At 50.1% G+C, this 20,033-nt stretch overlaps 2 protein-coding genes and 1 long non-coding RNA gene across 4 annotated transcripts in view; all 3 read left to right on the forward strand.

Moving 5' to 3' along the window:
• The first annotated feature begins 5,520 nt into the window (after positions 1-5,520).
• The window catches only part of LOC135968366 (uncharacterized), a 68,204-nt gene continuing 53,691 nt past the window's right edge, over positions 5,521-20,033 (forward strand). Inside the window, exon 1 of the long non-coding RNA XR_010583038.2 lies at positions 5,521-5,652. This is a non-coding gene — a long non-coding RNA (uncharacterized lncRNA). The remainder of the gene's footprint in view (positions 5,653-20,033) is intronic.
• On the forward strand, positions 10,683-15,861 carry LOC102141400 (ubiquitin-ribosomal protein eS31 fusion protein-like). The gene is made up of 3 exons (XM_045380856.2): positions 10,683-10,795; positions 15,081-15,314; positions 15,621-15,861. Exons 1-3 carry the CDS (start codon positions 10,683-10,685, stop codon positions 15,859-15,861), a joined length of 588 nt encoding a protein of 195 aa, XP_045236791.2.
• Positions 18,446-19,774, forward strand: RETN (resistin). Of its 2 annotated transcripts, XM_045380160.3 has the most exons (4): positions 18,446-18,477; positions 18,675-18,802; positions 19,179-19,256; positions 19,546-19,774. In XM_045380160.3, exons 2-4 carry the CDS (start codon positions 18,685-18,687, stop codon positions 19,674-19,676), a joined length of 327 nt encoding a protein of 108 aa, XP_045236095.1. In that variant the 5' UTR covers positions 18,446-18,477; positions 18,675-18,684; the 3' UTR covers positions 19,677-19,774. The 2 variants fall into 2 exon arrangements, with proteins under 2 accessions (XP_045236095.1, XP_045236096.1); XM_045380161.3 differs by lacking the exon at positions 19,179-19,256.

Raw genomic sequence — 20,033 nt, forward strand, 5'->3', positions numbered from 1 at the left:
ACAAGATCAGGAGATCGAGACCATCCTGGCTAACACAGTGAAACCCCGTCTCTACTAAAAAAAATACAAAAAACTAGCCAGGCGAGGTGGCGGGTGCCTGTAGTCCCAGCTACTCGGGAGGCTGAGGCAGGAGAATGGCGTGAACCCGGGAGGTGGAGCTTGCAGTGAGCCGAGATCCGGCCACTGCACTCCAACCTGGGTGGCAGAGCGAGACTCCGTCTCAAAAAAAAAAAAAAAAAAAAAAAAAAAAAAGAGTGTGAGCCTTCTGTCACGCCCAGGCAGAGTCACCAGAGGGCTCCTTGGTCTAGCGGTAATGCCAGCATCTGGGAAGACACCTGTTGCCAAGCGGACCATGGTCTAGCGGTAGCATCAGTGTCAAGGAAAAACACCCGCTACTTAGCAGACCAGGAAAGGGAGTCTCCCTCTCCCCAGGGGAGTTTAGAGAAGACTCTACTCCTCCACCTCTTGTGGAAGGCCTGACATCAGTAAGGCCAGCCTGCAGTTATGCAGAGGCCTAACCATCTCCCTGTGATGTTGTGCTTCAGTGGTCACACTCCTGGTCTGCCTTCATGTTCCATCCTGTACACCTGGCTCTGCCTTTTAAATAGCAGTAGGAAATTAGTGAAAGTACTAAAAGTCTCTGATATGCGGAAATAATTACATAAGCCATCTCTCTCTCTCTCCTCTCTTTCTCTCTGCCTCGGCTGCCAGGCAGGGAAGGGCCCCCTATCCAGTGGACATGTGACCCATGTGACCTTACCTATCATTGGAGATGGCTCACACTCCTTACCCTGTCCCTTTGTCTTGTATGCAATAAATATCAGCGCAGCCAGGCATTTGGGGCCACTACCGGTCTCCGCGTCTTGGTGGTAGAGGTCCCCCGGGCTCAGCTGTCTTTTCTTTTATCTTTTTGTCTTGTGTCTTTATTTCTACAATCTCTTGTCTCCGCCCACAGGGAGAAAAACCCACTCACCTCATGGGGCTGGACCCTACATATGGCGCCCAACGTGGGGCACTGCCTCGCAGTGTGAAGTTGCACCCTGAGTGCGGGATTCAGCGGAGGATTTCGACGAGAGATTCCTGAAGATTGTGGTCAATAAACTTGGTGGTAAGCTTGAGCTCAGAGTATTCTGGGGACACCATGGGACAGGCCATACTAAGTACTCGGCTTATTTAAATTTTATAACACCTCTTCTAAAGAAGGAGGGGTTAAAGTTTCTACTGAAAAGTTAATTGAATTATTTGAGGTTGTAGATCTTCTTTGCCCTTGGTTTCCGACTGAGAGAACTTTGGAACTTAAAGATTGGGACAAGATTGGCCAACAATTCAAAATTGCCCATGAAGGGGGACATTTTATTCCACCCACCATTTGGTCAGTCTGGACTTCAGTTCACTCTGTCTTAGACTCCTTACAGACTCAAGAGGACAAAACGGAGACTGATCCCTCTTTCCTCTCCTCTGACGAGGTTGAGGAAGTGCTCAGTTCTCTTTCCCCTGAGGATACTACACAAATTGAAACCATAATTTCACAGGCGGACTTCCAGTCTGACATGCCACCGCCGCCGCCACCTACGCCAGAGGCTACTGCAACCCCGTTGTTGCTTTATGATGATCTTTTAGCTGACCTGAATGAGCTTATTTCCCCCAACCAGCAAAACTCAGCTGAAACATATCAACAGCCATTGTGGCCAGATCCTCCTGCCTCTCCTCACCCTCTCAATGCTGCTGCTATGGAGACAGCGGATGAGATCAGGCAGCCTGAAAATGAGGCTATAAATTATGTTTCCATGCAGCCCAGTACAGAGGCTCCGATATCTGAACAGTCCGTAGAGGAGGCTTTCAATTCTTGGCCTGGTAACGAGACTTTCAACCCTATCCCTCCACAGCCTGGTTCCTTTCCTACTACTCAGACTCGGCTAGAGTCACAGGCTCCCTTGAAACCTGGTTATTTTCCTCCTAATCAGACTCAGCTAGAGTCACAGGTTCCCTTGAGGCCTGGCTCTTATCCTTCTACTCAGACTCAGTTACAGTCACAGGCTCCCTTGAAGCCTGGTCCACAGTTGTCGTGGCAGCCTGGCTTTCAGGCCCATAGAAGACCTGTTCAGCAGGTAATCTGGTCTCATCCTGGCTTTCAGCTTCTCAACTCTCCCTCTATTCAAAATTCTCACCTTTTTTCTGCTCCTGGTCTGGTCACTACTACTGTTACCAACACTACGATTGCCACTCATAGGCAACAAGTTACATACATCCCTGAGAATGACACTCCACTTATGAGGGCTATAGCTCAGGCAAGGGAATACGGGGATCCCAAAGCCTGGCAATTTCCTGTAATTTTACGACCTCCAGTACCTGCCACCTCAGCAGCACAAAATCACCCACAGCCCATTGTTGATCCTGCTCAACAGGCAGCTGACCCTGCAACTCTTCAAGATCAAAAGGCTGATAATCAAGCCCCTCAGCCCGACAATCAGGCTGCTCAGGGAAATAATCAGGCTTCACAATTGCCTGCCGCTGGGACACACCCAGTACCTGGCATTCCAGCTGTTCGGGCGGTAGTTCAACCCGACCCCATACATCCAGGTCAGGTTCAGATACACCCTGCTACTTGGGAAAGTTTTTTTTTTTAATTCCTCAAAGATTTCAAGGACTCAGTAAAACAAGATGGCACCAACTATCCTTTTGTCCGTTGCACATAAAAAGCCCTGACAAAGGATAAACGTTTGGTGCCTTGCCCTATGACTGGGAAATTTTAGCAAAGTCAGTCTTGTCTAAATCTCAATATTTACAATTCAGGACTTGGTGGGCTGATGCTGTCCAGGAACGCATTCATCTTAATCAGGGCTCCAATCCTCCTGTTAATGTTGCGGCTGACCAATTACTGGGAATGGGTCAGTGGGCTGCAATTCAATACCAAACTATACCAAATGATGAGGTTATCAAACAACTGCGAAAATGTTGCTTAGATACTTGGGACAAGATTCAAGATGATGGTAAAGCATGCCCATCTTTCACGGTTGTCAGACAGGGACAACACGAACCCTACCCAGACTTTATTGCTCGTCTCCAAGACGCGGCAGAAAGGCTATCCCTGATAGCCACGGCCAACGACTCATTGTAGAACTCACGGCTTATGAACAAGTAAATCCAGATTGTCAGGCGGCCATTTCCCCTGTCAAAGGCAAAATTCCACCGGGTGGTGATATGCTCACCTCCTACATTAAAGCCTGTGAAGGGGTGGGAGGAACTCTGCATACAGCAATGATTATGGCACAAGCTATGGCCTCTGTTCGAATGCCTGGGCAATTCTCTGGCCAATGCTTTATATGCGGCCAGAAACGACATATAAAAAGAGATTGCCCCCAGTGTACAGGTCGCCATTCTATACTACAACAACAACAACAACAACTGAAAGGAATGAGACACATCCCCCATATATCTCCCAACTTCCTGAGCCCAGCACAAACACATTCCTCCATATTTCTTTCAAACTTCAGAAAAACACCACCTGGGAAATCTACGATAAGGACGCAGCGGGAACCAATAAAAAATGCTAAATGTATAATATTAACCAATTGTAATGCTGTAACTGACAGAATTACCTTGTTCCCCTGTAACTTTACATATCCTGTTTACATCGGGCTATAAAAAGCAAGCACTCGGCCGGGCGCGCTGGCTCAAGCCTGTAATCCCAGCACTTTGGGAGGCCGAGGCGGGCGGATCACAAGGTCAGGAGATCGAGACCACAGTGAAACCCCGTCTCTACTAAAAATACAAAAAATTAGCTGGGCGCGGTGGCGGGCGCCTGTAGTCATAGCTACTCAGGAGGCTGAGGCAGGAGAATGGCGTGAACCCAGGAGGCAGAGCTTGCAGTGAGCCGAGATCGCGCCACTGCACTCCAGCCTGGGCAACAGCGTGAGACTCCGTCTCAAAAAAAAAAAAAAAAAAAAAAAGCAAGCACTCGCATTGTTCGGGGCCCTCTTGTATGCTGTGGAATGGAGGGACCAAGTTTGAACTTCTAGTAAAGATCCTTGCCGCTTGGCTTTGACTCTGGACTCTGGTGGTCTTCTTTGGGGAACAAACGGTCTGGGCATAACACAACAACAACAAATTTTTCAGCAACCAAAAGCCCCACCTTCTACTTTATGTCCACGATGCCGAAAGGGATTTCACTGGGCTGCTCACTGCCATTCAAGATTTGATATTGATGGTAATCCTTCATGGCCTTTTAAGAATCAGGGAAACGGGATGAGGGGCGGACCCTAGGCCCCTCTAAACAATGTGGCATTCCCCAACTCCCAGCCCCCGACGTCTGGCGAGACGGGAGCTTTGGCAGTCCAATCCATTCAACCTCCACCCCAATTCCCACTTCAGCAATTTGTGCCACAGGATCTAACGGCTCAGCCATCCTGTACACCTGGCTCTGCCTTTTAAATAGCAGTAGCAAATTAGTGAAAGTACTAAAAGTCTCTGATATGCAGAAATAATGGCGTAAACCGTTTCTCTCTGCCTCCTCTCTTTCTCTCTGCCTCGGCTGCCAGGCGGGGAAGGACCCGCTTTCCAGTGGACACGTGATCTTACCTATCATTGGAGATGGCTCCCTTTGTCTTGTATCCAATAAATATCAGCGCAGCCTGGCATTCGGGGCCGCTACCGGTCTCCGCGTCTTGGTGGTAGAGGTCCCCCGGGCCCAGCTGTCTTTTCCTTTATCTTTTTGTCTTGTGTCTTTATTCCTACAATCTCTCATCTCCACACACGGGGAGAAAAACCCACCGAACGGCCGGGCGTGGTGGCTCAAGCCTGTAATCCCAGCACTTTGGGAGGCTGAGAGGGGCGGGTCACGAGGTCAGGAGATAGAGACCATCCTGGCTAACACGGTGAAACCCCGTCTCTACTAAAAATACAAAAAACTAGCCGGGCGAGGTGGCGGCGCCTGTAGTCCCAGCTACTCGGGAGGCTGAGGCAGGAGAATGGCGTAAACCCGGGAGGCGGAGCTTGTAGTGAGCTGAGATCTGGCCACTGCACTCCAGCCCCAGCGGCAGAGCGAGATTCTGTCTCAAAAAAAAAAAAAGAAAAAAAAGAAAAACCCACCGAACTTGTGGGGCTGGACCCTACACACCCAGGAATGATTGCCATAATAATTATTATCTAATCCATTAGATATAGTAAAAATAAACTTATTACTAATTATTATCATTAACGATTCTGATTACTGGGCGAGAACAGTGGTGATCTCGTGTATTTATGCGCATTACAGGGTAAGAGTTCTCCTTCCTGTGGTGTGCAGGAGATTCTAGAATAGAAACTCATTGAAATAGTGAGAGGAAAATATTTGTGGTCTTGAACCTGTTCCACTTAAAAATACATGAGGGAGGCCAGGTGCGGTGGCTCACGCCTGTAATCCCAGCACTTTGGGAGGCCGAGTGGGGGGCGGTGGATCACCTGAGGTCAGGAGTTCGAGACCAGCCTGGCCAACATGGTGAAACCTCATCACTACTAAAAAAAATTAGGCCGGGCGCGGTGGCTCAAGCCTGTAATCCCAGCACTTTGGGAGGCCGAGACGGGCGGATCACGAGGTCGGGAGATCGAGACCATCCTGGCTAACACGGTGAAACCCCGTCTCTACTAAAAAATACAAAAAACTAGCCGGGCGAGGTGGTGGGTGCCTGTAGTCCCAGCTACTCGGGAGGCTGAGGCAGGAGAATGGCATGAACCCGGGAGGCGGAGCTTGCAGTGAGCTGAGATCCAGCCACTGCACTCCAGCCTGGGCGACAGAGCGAGACTCCGTCTCAAAAAAAAAAAAAAAAAAAAAAAAAAAAAAATTAGCCGGGCATGGTAGCGCACGCCTGTAATCCCACCTACTCGGGAGGCTGAGGCAGGAGAATCACTTGAACCCCGCGGGGGTGAAGGTTGTAGTGGGCCGAGATCACACCACTGTACTCCAGCCTGGGCGATACAGCAAGACTGCATCTCAAAATAAGTAAATTAATTAATTAATTAATTAAAATACATGAGAGGACCGGTGCAGTGGCTCATGCTGGTAATACCAGCATTCAGGGAGGCTGAGGTGAAAGGATCATTTAAAGCTGGGAGTTTGAGGCCAGCCTGGGCAATATAGCAAGACCCCTGCCTCTACAAAAAATGTAGCTGCACCTGGTGGTGCACACCCAGTTGCTCGTGAGGCTGAGGCAGGAGGATCACTTGAGTCTGGGAGGTGGAGGCTGCAATGAGGTGTGATTGCACCACTGCACTCCAGCCTGGGTGACAGAGCAAGACCTCATCTCCAAAAAAAACACAAAGAACAAAAACATGAGGTCCAGGGAAATTAAAGCTGCAGGCTGGTCCAGCAGCAGTGGTGGTGGGATGGTGAAGCCAGTGGTCCTGACAGAGAAATCAGGGACAAAGAAAGCAGTGCTGGAGATCTTCAGAGGCGGGTCCTGGCCCCAGACAGGAAAAGGAGGTGATGTAAGTCAATGAGGCAAGGAAATCTCGTGGAAATGAGTAAGGTACCAAAGAGAGGCCACCCAGAGGGAGACCCAGACATTGAGGGGAGCTTCCCTTTTTCTTTTCTGTAAAGTTGCTCAAAAACCTTAAAACACAGTTGACCAACAGCTGCTGCCAAGAACACTGTGAAAAGGTTTCTGGGTAAGGAAATGGCCCTGAGAATGGGAAGGTTCCGCTCTGGTGTGATCAGAGATGAGGTCTCCAGGGCTGGATAACAAAGTCCTGGCATATGGAGGCTCCATTTTGGGTGTCCTTCATTTCCTTCTTTTTCTTCTTCTTCTTCTTTTTTTTTTCTTTTGAGACGGAGTCTTGCTCTGTTGCCTAGGTTGGAGTGCAGTGGCGCGACCTCAGCTCACTGCAAGCTCCGCCTCCCGGGTTCATGCCATTCTCCTGCCTCAGCCTCCCGAGTAGCTGGGATTACAGGCGTGCACCACCACGCCCAGCTAATTTACAGGTGCCCGCCACCACGCCTGGCAAATGTTTTGTATCTTTAGTAGAGACGGGGTTTCACCATGTTAGTCAGGATGGTCTCGATCTCCTGACCTCATGATCCGCCTGCCTTGGCCTCCCAAAGTGCTGGGATTACAGGCACGAGTCACCGCACCAGGCCTTTCCTTTTTTTTCTTTGAGGCAGAGTCTCGCCCTGTTGCCCTGGTTGGAGTGCAGTGGCACGATCTCAGCTCACTGCAACCTCTGCCTTCCGAGTTCAAGTGATTCTCCTGCCTCAGCCTCCCAAGCAGCTGGCATTACAGGCGTGCACCACCACGCCCAGCTCATTTTTGTATTTGTAGCAGAGACAGGCTTTTGCCATGTTGCCTAGGCGAATCTCGAGCTCCTAATCAAGTAGTCCACCCACCGTCAGCCTCCTTCATCCCCTTCTGAGATTACTCAGTTTCTGTCTCTGTTGGCAGCTGGGAAAGTTCTGAAAAGAGAATGAAGAGCAGGCCAGGTGCGGTGGCTCACAACTCTAATCCCAGCACTTTGGGAGGCCGAGGTGGGCGGATCACCTGAGCTCAGGAGTTGGAGACCAGCCTGACCAAAGACGTGAAACCTCACCTCTACTAAAGATACAAAAATTAGCTGGGAATGGTGGCAGATGTCTGTAATCCCAGCTACTCAGGAGGCTGAGGCAGGAGAATCACTTGAGCCTGCGAGGCAGAGGTTGCGGTGAGCTGAGATTGTCCCACTGCCCTGCAGCCTGAGTGACAGAGTGAGACTCTGTTTCAAAAAAAAAAAAAAAAAAGACAAAAAGTAAAGACAATGGCATTAGACAAATTCTGGCTCTGAAATCTAGACTAGCTAGGTGACTTCTTTTTTTTCATAGAGATGGGGTCTTGCTATATTGCCCAGGCTGTTTTTGAATTTCTGGCCTCAAGCGATCCTCCTGCCTCAGCTTCCTAAAGTGCTGGGATTATAGGTGTGAGCCACCAATGCGCCCCACTTTTTTTTTTTTTTTGAGACAGAGTCTTACTCTGTCACTCAGGCTGGTGCTCAGTGGCGTAATCTCAGCTCACTGCAACCTCCACCTCCCAGATTCAAGCAATTCTCCCACCTCAGCCTCTTGAGTAGCTGGGATTACAGGTGCCCACCATCACGCCCAGCTAAGTTTTGTATTTTTAGTAGAGATGGGGGTTCACCATGTTGGCCAAGTTGGTCTCGAACTCCTGACGTCAGGTGATCCGCCCGCGTTGGCCTCCCAAAGTGCTGGGATTACAGACATGAGCCACCGTGCCCTGCCTTTTTTTTTTTTTTTTTTTTTTGAGAGTCTCTGTCTGTCACTTAGGCTGGAGTGCAGTGGTGCAATCATAGCTCACTACGGCCACAAACTCCCAGGCTGAAGCAATAGATCCTCCCCCTTCAGCCTCCTAAGTAGTGGCTGGGATTACATGGGCATGCCACCACACCCAGCTAATTTTTTTAAAAGTTTTTGTAAAGACGGGGATTTTTCTGTGTTGCCCAGGCTGAACTCGAACTCTTGAGCTCAGTGGATCCTCCCACCTTGACCTCCCAAGGAGCTGGAATTATAAGCATGAGCCACTGTGCCGGGCCCTGGTGACCTTTTGTCCATGGCCCCGCCTTCCCTAGCGTGGGTTTTCCCCTCTAATGTTGCGTAGGGCTGTTGCGATCACAGGGGGAGGTGGAGCGTGAGTACTCCTGGGGTACATGCTGGAGGTTGGGGGTTTGTGGAGGTGGGTGGCTCAATTTTATTCCAGGAAACCGTGGCCAGATGGCCCGACAGCACCTTCCCTTTCATCTAGAGTTCCTCAATTAGTGGGGGTGTGAGTTATTTCATAAGCCACTCCCCCTTATGTCTTGCAGGAAAGTAGTAATGCAAAGAAGCTTTTATTTTTTCCACATCTATATTCTTTGTAACCTTTTAAACTAAGATACTTGGCCTGGCGTCTGTAATCCCAGCATTTTGGGAGGCTGAGGCAGGCAGATCACTTGAGCTCAGGAGTTCAAGACTGGCCTGGCCAACAGGGTGAAACCCCGTCCCTACTAAAAATACAAAAATTAGCTGGGCACGGTGGCACACACCTGTAATCCCAGCTACTCGGGAGGCTGATGCATGAGAATCGCTTGAACGCGGGAGGTGGAGGTTGCAGTGAGCCAGAGGAAGAAAAAACTGAGGGTGTTTAGCCCTGGAAATCTCTTTTGATGTTCACTGCCTCAAGGTTCTTGCTATCTCTTGCTCCAAGTCACAGCCTGGCCCCAGGAGGTCAGGCCAGAGCCCCCAGCCTGTCCTCTGCCAAGCGGTGGTCCTGGCAGCCGCCTAGACTCCCACTCCAAAGCTGGATCATTTGTAGATGGGAAGTGTTTGCATACACGGGGCCAGGGAGTGCTTTCCAGCTCTTTGGTAAAGAGGCCTGACAGCTGCCGAGGCTTTTACTTTTATTTGCCATCCTTCACCCAGGAGGGGAAGCAAGTGTGGTTGTTCTCTGATTTGGCAGAGCCACCTGTCATTGCAAATTGTCACCAGGGCAACAAGTTACCATCTTTTTAAGGCAACCAATGAGAAGCATGGATTTCCTCTGGTGGTCGTTTTCACAGAATGGCAACAGTTTCTAGGCGTCCGAGTGATACAAGAATTCTTTGTTCAAATAAGGCTTCCAGGACAGATGTATAGTGACAGAGAGGAGAACAAGCTGGTAGCAGTTACGGATTTTCACAAGGAAAACTGGTTGTGGGGCGGGGCAGAAAAATCCTCTCTGTGACTTCAGGGAACAAAGAGGTCATTTCCTTTGGGTCTTTAGGAAACCCCTTTTTTCCAACTATGATTTATTTTATTATTATTTTTTGAGATGGAGTTTCGCTCTTGTTGCCCAGGCTGGAGTGCAATGGTGCGATCTTGGCTCACTGCAACCTCTGCCTCCTGGGTTCAAGCAATTCTACTGTCTCAGCTCCTGATTAGCTGGGATTACAGGCATCCGCCACAATGTCCGGCTAATTTTTGTATATTTAATTGAGACGGGGTTTCACCATGTTGGCCAGGCTGGTCTGGAACTCCTGACCTCAGATGAACGTCCCCCCTTGGCCTCCCAAAGTGCCGGGTTACAGGCGTGAGCCACCACGCCCAGCCTAGCTATAATTTAAATTACAAGTATTTGGCCCGGCATTAGTGGTAATTAGCCTGTAATCTCTGCACTTTGGGAGGTCAAAAAGCAAGGATCCTGGCAACCTATGAGACCCTGTCTCTACAAAGAAGAATCAATTTTTTGAATTAACTGGGAGTGGCGGTGGGTGCCTGTAGTCCCAGCTACTCAGGAGGCTGAGGCAGGAGGATCGCTTGAACCCAGGAGCTGGAGGATGCAGCGAGCTCTGATGGCACCACTGCACTCCAGCGTGGGAGATGGAGACAGAGTAAGACGGCATCTCTAAAAAATAATAAGAAATAAATAAGTACGTATTTGGTGGTGGTGGTTACAAGACTGTGTGCAGAATTTTAGTGCATATAAATGCCACCTCAATCAAGCCTGATTTTTAGAAAACAATTCTTGGGAAAAACAAAACATACAGCAGGCACGTAGACACATTTGTCAAAATGCATCGAACTCAGTAACAGCAGACCAAAGACTGCCGGTTCTCACTTATAAGTGGGATCTAAACTTCAGGTACTCATGGACATAAAGGCAGCAATAATGGACACTGGGGATTACCAGGGAGGGGTGAGAAAAAGGGGCATGAGGGTTGAAAAACTAACTGTTGAGTACTGTGCTCACCATCTCGGTGACAGCATCGTTCATACCGCAAACCTCAGCATCATGCAATATACTCAGGTAGGAAACTGGCACAGGTATCCCTGAATCTAAAATAAAAGTTGATAAAGAGGGTCCCGGGCGCAGCGGCTCTCACCTGTAATCCCAGCACTTTGGGAGGCCAAGGCGGGCAGATCGCTTTGAGGCCAGGAGTTTGAGATCAGCCTGGGCAACACGGTGAAACCCTGTCTCTACTAAAAATACAAAAATTAGCTGGGTGTGGTGGCGGGCGCCTGTAATCCCAGCTACTTGGGAGGCTGAGGCATGAGAATCGCTTGAACTCGGGAGTTGGAGGTTGCAGTGAGCCGAGATCACACCTCTGCACTCCAGCTTGGGCAACAGAGAGAGATTCTGTCTTGAAAAATAAAAATAATAATAATAAAAAATAAAAATTGATAAAGAGGGCTGGGCGTGGTGGCTCATGCCTGTAATTCCAGCACTTTGGGAGGCCGAGGCAGGCGGATCACTTGAGGCCAGGAACTTGAGATCAACCTGGGCAACATGATGAAACCCCATCTCTACGAAAAATACAAAAATTAGTCGGGTGTGGTGGTGTGTGCCTGTGGTTCCAGCACTTTGGGAGGCCGAAGTGGGTGGATTACTTGAGATGGAGAGTTCGAGACCAGCCTGGCCAACATGGCGAAAACCTGTCTCTACTAAAAATACAAAAATTAGCTGGGTGTAGTGGCGCATGCCTGTGGTCCCAGAGACTCAGGAGGATGAGGCAGGAGAATCGCTTGAACCCGGGAGGCGAAGGTTGCAGTGAACCGAGATTGTGTCACTTCACGCCAGCCTGGGCAACAGAGTGAGACCCGGTCTCAAAAATAAATTTTTAAAGTTGAAAAAGAAAAACAATGCATCAAACCAAACACACAAGATAGGCACATTCTACTGTATGTAAATTACACATCAACAAAATGGATTTATCAAAAATCAGTGTTCCTGGGATTTTATTAGATAGCATTAGGTACAAAATTGAGGTCAGTAGAGCTCAGTTTTACTGGTAGAAATCAGAGGAAGTTAAAGGATTTTATGTTTTAGAGGAGAATTAAGGGACATATTGCCTTTTCCTGCTACAGAACCAAGAATTTTCAAACTGGGTTCCTAGGGAACCCCAGGGGTTCCATGTCTAGCCTGCTTTCTGCTTTCTGCTTTCTCCTCAATCTGTAATCACAGCTGCCCACTTCTTTTGTGTCCCTCAAAAGGTTTTACCCAAAGAGTTCTGAGACCAAAGGATTTGAAAATCAGAGCTCTCAAAAATGATTTTTCTTTTTCTTTTTTTTTGAGACGGGATCTTGCTTTGTTGTCCAGGCTGGAGTGCAGTGATGCTTACTGCAGTCTCAGCCGTTCTGGGCTCAAGTGATCCTCACACCCCAGCCTCCTCAGTAGCTGGGACTACCAGCATGGACCACCACACCCAGCTAATTTTTTTCCTCAATATTTATTTATTTATTTATTTATTTAGACCGAGGCTCACTCTGTCACCCAGGCTGGAGTGCAGTGTTACAATCTCAGCTCACTGAAACCTCCACCTCCTGGGTTCAAGCAATTTTCCTGCCTCAGTCTCCCGAGTAGCTGGGATTACAGGTGCCCGCCACCACACCCATCTAATTTTTGTATTTTTAGTAGAGACGAGGTTTCACTGTGTTGGCCAGGCCGGTCTTGAACTTCTGACCTCAGGTGATCTGCCCACCTTGGCCTCCCAAACTGCTAGGATTACAGGTGTGAACCACTGAGCCTGGCTTTTCCCCTTTTATCTTTGTAGAGACGGGGTCTTGTTATGTTGTCCAGGCTGGTCTCGAGCTCCTGGCCTCAAGCGATCCTCCTGTCTCAGCCTCCCAAAGCACAAGGATGACAGGCGTGAGCCACTGCACCTGGCAATAACATGGTTTCTGTCTCTTTCCAAGCTACCCTTTGTCCAGGGTGTGTCAAAGAGTAGCTCAAGAAGAGATAGAGGTCATGTCTTCAAGGAGGCAGGATGAGCTGGGACTTGAGCATGCAGAAATATCGGGACAAAAATGGACTTGAAAGTTCCTGCTAGGACCAGAAGAGACAGGCAGCCTGTGGAATTCACTTTTCCCCCCCAGATTCCCCGTCCCACAAATTTGCTTTCAGTTCCTCTAAATGCACACACTCCATTCTGCCTCGGGGCCTTGGAACACACAGTCCTCTCCCTCCACCCAGAAGGCCCTCCCTAACTGCCTCTCCTGTTTAACCCTTATGCATCCTCCACCCTCCCCTCAGACATCTTTTCCTCCCCCCAAAATACTTTCTGGATTCCCCTATGTGGGGCTGATTGTTAGGTCAGAGGTTCTCATGGAAATGGGTTCCTCTCCTTGGGAGATGGAGTGGTCCTTGAGGCTGATGGCTGATTGAGCATTCTATTGGTGTTTGTTCTTGTTTTTTTGTTTTTTGTTTTTTTTTAGAGATGGGGTCTTGCTCTGTTGTCCAGGCTGGAATGCAGTGGTGCAATCATAGCTCACTGCAGCCTCCAACTCCTAGACTCAAGCGGTCCTTCTGCCTCAGCCTCCTGAGTAGCTGGTACTACAGAAAGGCACCACCATGCCTGCCTAATGTTTTCTTATGTTTTGTACAGAAGGGGGTCTCACTGTGTTGGCCAGGCTGGTCTTGAATTCCTGGACTCAACCAATCCACCCACCTCGGTCTTCTAAAGCACTGGGATTACAGGTGTGAGCCACAGCGCCTGGACTTTTTTTTTTTTTTTTGAGATGGAGTTTTGCTTTTGTTGCCCAGGCTGGAAAGCAATGGCGTGACCTTGGCTCACCACAATCTCCACCTCCCGGGTTCAAGCAATTCTCCTGCCTCAGCGTCCCGAGTAACTGGGATTACAGCTACCCACCTGGTGCGCCACCACGCCTGGCTGATTTTGTATTTTTAGTAGAGAAGGGGTCTCTCCATGTTGGTCAGGCTGGTCTTGAACTCCCGACCTCAGGTGATCCGCCCGCCTCAGCCTCCCAAAGGGCTGGGATTACAAGCATGAGCCACCGTGCCCGGCCTAGCACCCGGCCTTTTTATTGCTGTTCTGTTGGTATCTGCCTTCCCCTGACTGTCAAGACCCAACTCATCCCGGGGAAGGGCAGCATCCCTCTGCTTCCTACTGTATGCACGGTGTTTAACACAGTATGTGGAACATAGTAGTTGCTCAATAAATATTGCCTGCACTTTGAACCTGTGTGCACCCTTGTATTTATACAGGGATTTAATATACATGCATCATGTTGACTGATATATAAACACATAGAGAAAACTGTGCAAATGAGAGTTACAGCTCAAAATTTTTACAGAACTCCCCCCTCACCAGGGGCCTTCCTGGTACTCTTTTATCACCACTGTCTCTGATTCTCCAGACACTTCCACCCTCATTTCCAACAGCATAAGTTAGTTTTGTTTGTATTTCATTTATTATTATTGTTATTGTTATTATTATTTTGAGACGGAGTCTCGCTTTGTCGCCCAGGCTGGAGTGCAGTGGCGCGATCTCGGCTCACGGCAAGCTCTGCCTCCCGGGTTCACACCTTTCTCCTGAAGGAGCTGGGACTACAGGCGCCGACCACCACGCCCAGCTAATTTTTTTTGTATTTTTTTTTTTAGTAGAGACAGGGTTTCACGGTGTTAGCCAGGATGGTCCCGATCTCCTTACCTCGTGATCTGCCCGTCTAGGCCTCCCAAAGTGCTGGGATTACAGGCATGAGCCACCGCGCCCGGCCCAGATTTTGTCTTTAAAAAAAAAAAAAAACAAAAAAAACTTTTTTTCCCTATGGTTTAAAAATGTGAAAATTGGCAGTGCCTCAAAAAGTTAAACATAGAATTACCATATGATCAGGCAGTACTACTCCTGGGCATATGCCCAGAAGAATTGAAAGCAGGAACTGCAAACAGATATTTGCACATCTATGTTCATAGCAGCATTATTCACAATAGCCAAAAGGCAGAAGCAGGCCAGGCACACTGGCTCATGCCTGTAATCCCAGGACTTTGGGAGGCCGAGGCGGGCAGATCACCTGAGGTCAGGAGTTTGAGACCAGCCTGGCCAACATGGCGAAACCCCATCTCTACTGGAAAAAAAAAAAAAAATTACCCAGGTGTGGTGGTGGGTGCCTGTAATCCCGGCTACTCGGGAGGCTGAGGCAGGAGAATTGCTTGAACCTGGGAGTCGGAGGTTGCAGGGAGCCAAGATCGTGCCACTTGTACTTCAGCCTGGGTGATGAGAGCACAACTCCGTCTCCAAAATACAAAAAACAAAACAAAACCCCAAAACCTTTTTGATCCGCTGTCTGCAGTGGAGCCGCCACCAAAATGCAGGTTTTTCCTGAAAACCCTTACAGGGAAGACCATCACCCTCGAGGCTGAACCCTCGGATACGGTAGAAGATGGAAGGGCCAAGATCCGGGGTAAGGAAGGAATTCCTCCTAATCAGCAAAGACTGATCTTTACTGGTAAACAACTGGAAGATGGATGTACTTTGTCTGACTACAACATTCAAAAGGAGTCTCCTCTTGTGTTGAGAATTCGTGGTGGTGCTGAGGAAAGGAAGAAGTCTTTTTTTTTTTTTTTTTTACTGAGTCTCACTCTGTAGCTCAGGCTGGAGTGTAGTGGTGCCATCTTGGCTCACTGCAACCTCTGCCTCCCAGGTCCCAGTTCAAGAAATTCTCCTGCCTCAGCCTCCCGAGTAGCTGGGATTACAGGCACGCGCCACCATGCCCAGCTAATTTTTGTATTTTTAGTAGAGATGGGGTTTCACTGTGTTGGCCAGGCTGGTCTCGAACTCCTGACCTCGTGATCCACCTGCTTCGGCCTCCCAAAGAGCTGGGATTACAGGCATGAGCCACTGCGCCCGGCCAGAAGAAGAAGTCTTACATGCAAGAAGAATAAGCACAAGAGAAAGAAGGTGAAGCTGGCTGTCCTGAAATATTATAAGGTGGATGAGAATGACAAAATTAGTGGCCTTTTCCAGGGTGCCCTTTGTCCAGGGTGCCCTTCTAATGAATGTGGTGCTGGAGTGTTTATGGCAAGCCACTTTGACAGACATGATTGTGGCAAATGTTGTCTGACTTACTGCTTCAACAAACCAGAAGACAAGTAACTGTATGAATTAACAAAAGATATGAACAAAAGCAAACAAACGAAAAACGAAACAAAAGCCAGAAAGCAACCCGTGTCCATCGATGGGTGAATGGATAAACACAACGTGGTTCATCCACACAAGGGAATATGATGCAGCCATGAAAAGGAAAACAGTTCTGACTCAGGCTACAGCATGGATGAACCTTGGGGATATTATGCTCAGTGAAATAAGCAGATACAAAAGGACAAACACTATGTGATTCCAGTCCTAGGAGGTCCCTAGAGTCGTCAGATCCATAGAGACAGAAAGTAGGACGGAGGGAGCCAGGGGCTGGGGAAGGGGATAGGGAGTGAGTGTTTCATGGGGATGGAGTTTCAATTTGGAAAGAGGAGAAAGTTCTGGAGATGGATGGCGGTGGTGGCTACCCAACAACATGAATGTGCTTATTGCCACAGAATTGTGCACTGAAAAATGGTTAAAATAGGCCGGGCATGGTGGCTCACACTTGTAATCCTGGCACTTTGGGAGGCTGAGGTGGCAGATCACTTGAGGTCGGGAGTTTGAGACCAGCCTGGCCAACATGGTGAAATCCCATCTCTACTAAAAATACAAAAAATTAGCTGGGTGTGGTGGTGCACGCCTGTAATTCCAGCTACTTGGGAGGCTGAGGCAGGAGAATTGTTTGAACCTGGGAGGTGGAGGTTGCAGTGAGCCAAGATCAAGCCACTATACTCCAGCCTGGACAACAGAGTGAGACTCTGAAACAAAGAAACAAACAAAAGCAATGGTTAAAATGGAACAAGATGGTGCATACCTGTAGCCTTAGCTACTGGGGAGTCCAAGGTGGGAGGATTACTTGAAGCCAGGAGTCTGAGACTAGCTTGGGCAACAAAGCAAGACCCTGTTTCAAAAATAAAAAAAGGCCGGGCATGGCGGCTCAAGCCTGTAATCCTAGCACTTTGGGAGGCTGAGGCAGACGGATCACAAGGTCAGGAGATCGAGACCATCCTGGCTAACACGGTGAAACCCCATCTCTACTAAAAAAAAAAAAATACAAAAAATTAGCTGGGCGTGGTGGTGGGCGCCTGTAGTCTCAGCTACTCGGGAGGCTGAGGCAGGAGAATAGCATGAACCCGGGAGGCAGAGCTTGCAGTGAGCCGAGATCGCACCATTGCACTCCAGCCTGGGCGACAGAGCAAGACTGACTCAAAAAAAAAAAAAGTTATAACGATAAATTGTATGTTATGTGTATTTTACTACAAAAAAATCCCATTGTATTGGAGACAGAGAACAAACAAAAATGTAATAACCGTTCCTAGCTCATGCGTGGTTCAAGAAGAAACATAAGCTGGACCTGGGCCCATGGGCAATGGCTTTCCAACTTCTGTTGTAGGTGATGCCATTGATGGAATAAACCATGATTTTTTTTTTTTTTTGAGATGGAGTCTCGCTCTGTCGCCCAGGCTGGAGTGCAGTGGCACAATCTTGGCTCACTGCAAGCTCTGCCTCCCGGGTTCACACCATTCTCCTGCCTCAGCCTCCTGAGTAGCTGGGACTACAGGCGCCCGCCACCACCCCTGCCTAATTTTTTGTATTTTTAGTAGAGACGGGGCTTCACCCTGTTAGCCAGGATAGTCTTGATCTCCTGACCTTGTGATCCGCCCGCCTCGGCCTCCCAAAGTGCTGAGATTACAGGCGTGAGCCACCGCGCCCGGCCAAACCATGATTTTTCTTTCTTTGTTTTTGAGATGGAGTCTTGCTATGTTGCCCAAGCTAGTCATCCAGGATGGAGCACAGGGGTGTGATCTCGGCTCGCTGCAACCTCTGCCTCCCGGTTCAAGTGATTCTCCTCCCTCAGCCTCCCAAGTAGCTGGGATTACAGGCACACACCACCACGCCCAGTTAATTTTTGTATGTCTAATGGAGACAGGATTCCATCATGTTGGCCAGGTTGGTCTCAAATTCCTGACCTCAAATGATCCGCCTGCCTCGGCCTCCCAAAGTGCTGGGATTACAGACATGAGCCACCAGCCATAAACCATGATTTTATTTACCAGTTCTACTGCTAATAGGCATTTGGGTATGAATGTGGTATGTCATTCTCACCCAGGGACATAATTATTATTCCTATTTTAGAGAAGTGATCTTGTTCTGTTGCCCAGGCTGGAGTGCAGTGGTGTGATCATAGCTCACTGTAGCTTCGAACTCCCGGGCCCAAGCGATTCTCTCACCTCAGCCTCCTGAGTAGCTGGGAATACAAGTGCTTGTCCCCACCATGCCCAGCAAGAGACATTATTTTTGTCATGCTTGCATCAGCCACCTTGCATGCCAAGCTCTGCTTCTCTAGCTGTTCCTCAGACCACAGCCCCTGGCATTATCCCTGGGGCACCACCTCCTGACCAGTCTCTGGACATGAAGCGGGAGGCCCTATTGGAAGCGGGGAGGCTCCCTCCCTCCTCCAGCCCTTATGGTCTGCTCAGGGGCTTCCTCTTGGTCCCGGATGTGGGACCAGAGGGTTGGGGGCCCCGGGACTTATTAGCCAAGACAGGAAGCCCCACCCCCAGAGGCCTCAAAGAAAGAGCTGCGGTGCAAGAATTCGTGTGCCAGATTTGGTTAGCTGAGTCCACCCAGAGGGTAAGTGACAGCTGCTCCTGCCCTTGCCATGGCACCAGCGGGGAGGCTGGGGTCAAAGCTGAGCCTCCATCCCTGACCCCACGGTAGGGGACAGGGGTCCGGGGACAGGGGTCCAGATCCCACACCCTCCAGGGGCCGGATCCTCCCCACGTGGGCAGGGCTGACCCAGCTGTGGGTCTCTTGGTTCCCTCTTTCAGCGCCTGCAGGATGAAAGCCCTCTGTCTCCTCCTCCTGCCTGTCCTGGGGCTGCTGGTGTCTAGCCAGACCCTGTGCTCCATGGAAGAAGCCGTCAATGAGAAGATTCAGGAGGGCGCCAGCTCCTTAGGTGAGGACCCCCCAGAGGCAAGCTCCCCAAGGGTCTCAGAGACCTCACCGATCCCTGGCACAGACCTGACTCCAACCCAGCCCCAGCGCTCACCAAATCTCATCCTCACATCCAACCAGATCACAAATTCAACCCCAACTCCACTCCTAACCCCTCCGACTGTTCTCACCCTATCCACAGCTCCAAACCCAATCTCCGCTCTCACCCCAAACCTTCCCTTACTCCAAAACACCCAGCTCAAGACAGAGTCCTGGAAGCCAGTGAGCTCCTATGCCGGTATCTAGCTCCAGACCAACAGGAGGAATGTAGCGGGAGGATGGGGGAGGGGCCGTTTGGCCTCACAGCCCCTCCTCTTTCCTTCCCTGCTGCCCCCCAGTATTTAGGGCAATAAGGAGCATTGGCCTGGAGTGCCAGAGCGTCACCTCCAGGGGTGACCTGGCTACTTGCCCCCGAGGTGAGTGCAGAAGCCTGTTGTCCAGGCGCCCATCTCTTTTCCAAGTCCCCTGGGAATGCCACCTCCCCACCACGTTCCCCATGTCTAGCCTCTACCCCGCTAGGATCCTCGTCCTGACTCCCAGCCTTCTCTGCCCACCATCTGGACACTGGTGTCCACCCCCACTCCCTGCCTCCAGTGCCCATTCCGTGGTTGGAGCCTCCAGCCGTCCCCGTCCCCACCCGCCCCGCCCCCATCCCACCCTCAGCCTCCCAGCTCAGAGTCCAAGCTCCTCTGTTCCGGGCTGCAGGCTTCGCCGTCACCAGTTGCACTTGTGGCTCCGCCTGTGGCTCGTGGGATGTGCGCGCCGAGACCACATGTCACTGCCAGTGCGCGGGCATGGACTGGACCGGAGCGCGCTGCTGTCGTCTGCAGCCCTGAGGTCGCGCGCAGCGCGTGCACAGCGCTGGCGGAGGCGGCTCCAGGTGCGGACGGGTTGTGGGGGAGCTGGAAATAAACCTGGAGATGATGATGATGATGGAGCGGATCTGAGCCCTGCGTGGTTTCTTTAGTAGTCTGGAGGGACTGATCTAGTGTCTCCGTCTCCAAGAAGAGTGGGGCGCGCAGCTGCTGGAGGGGACGGGGAGACCGCGACTTTCTACTGCCCCATTCCCCTTCCTCGTATGGGGTCTCCAACTGCTTCCTCCGAAAATAGGGCCTGAGCTTCTTCTAGTGACGTCCCCACCCACCCAAGGCTCATGGCCGCCTTCAAGAGGGGACTTCTCACCTTTGAGGCTA

This window comes from Macaca fascicularis, chromosome 19 (genome assembly GCF_037993035.2).
Source record: "Macaca fascicularis isolate 582-1 chromosome 19, T2T-MFA8v1.1".
In the NCBI taxonomy this organism is placed as follows: Eukaryota; Metazoa; Chordata; class Mammalia; order Primates; family Cercopithecidae; genus Macaca; species Macaca fascicularis.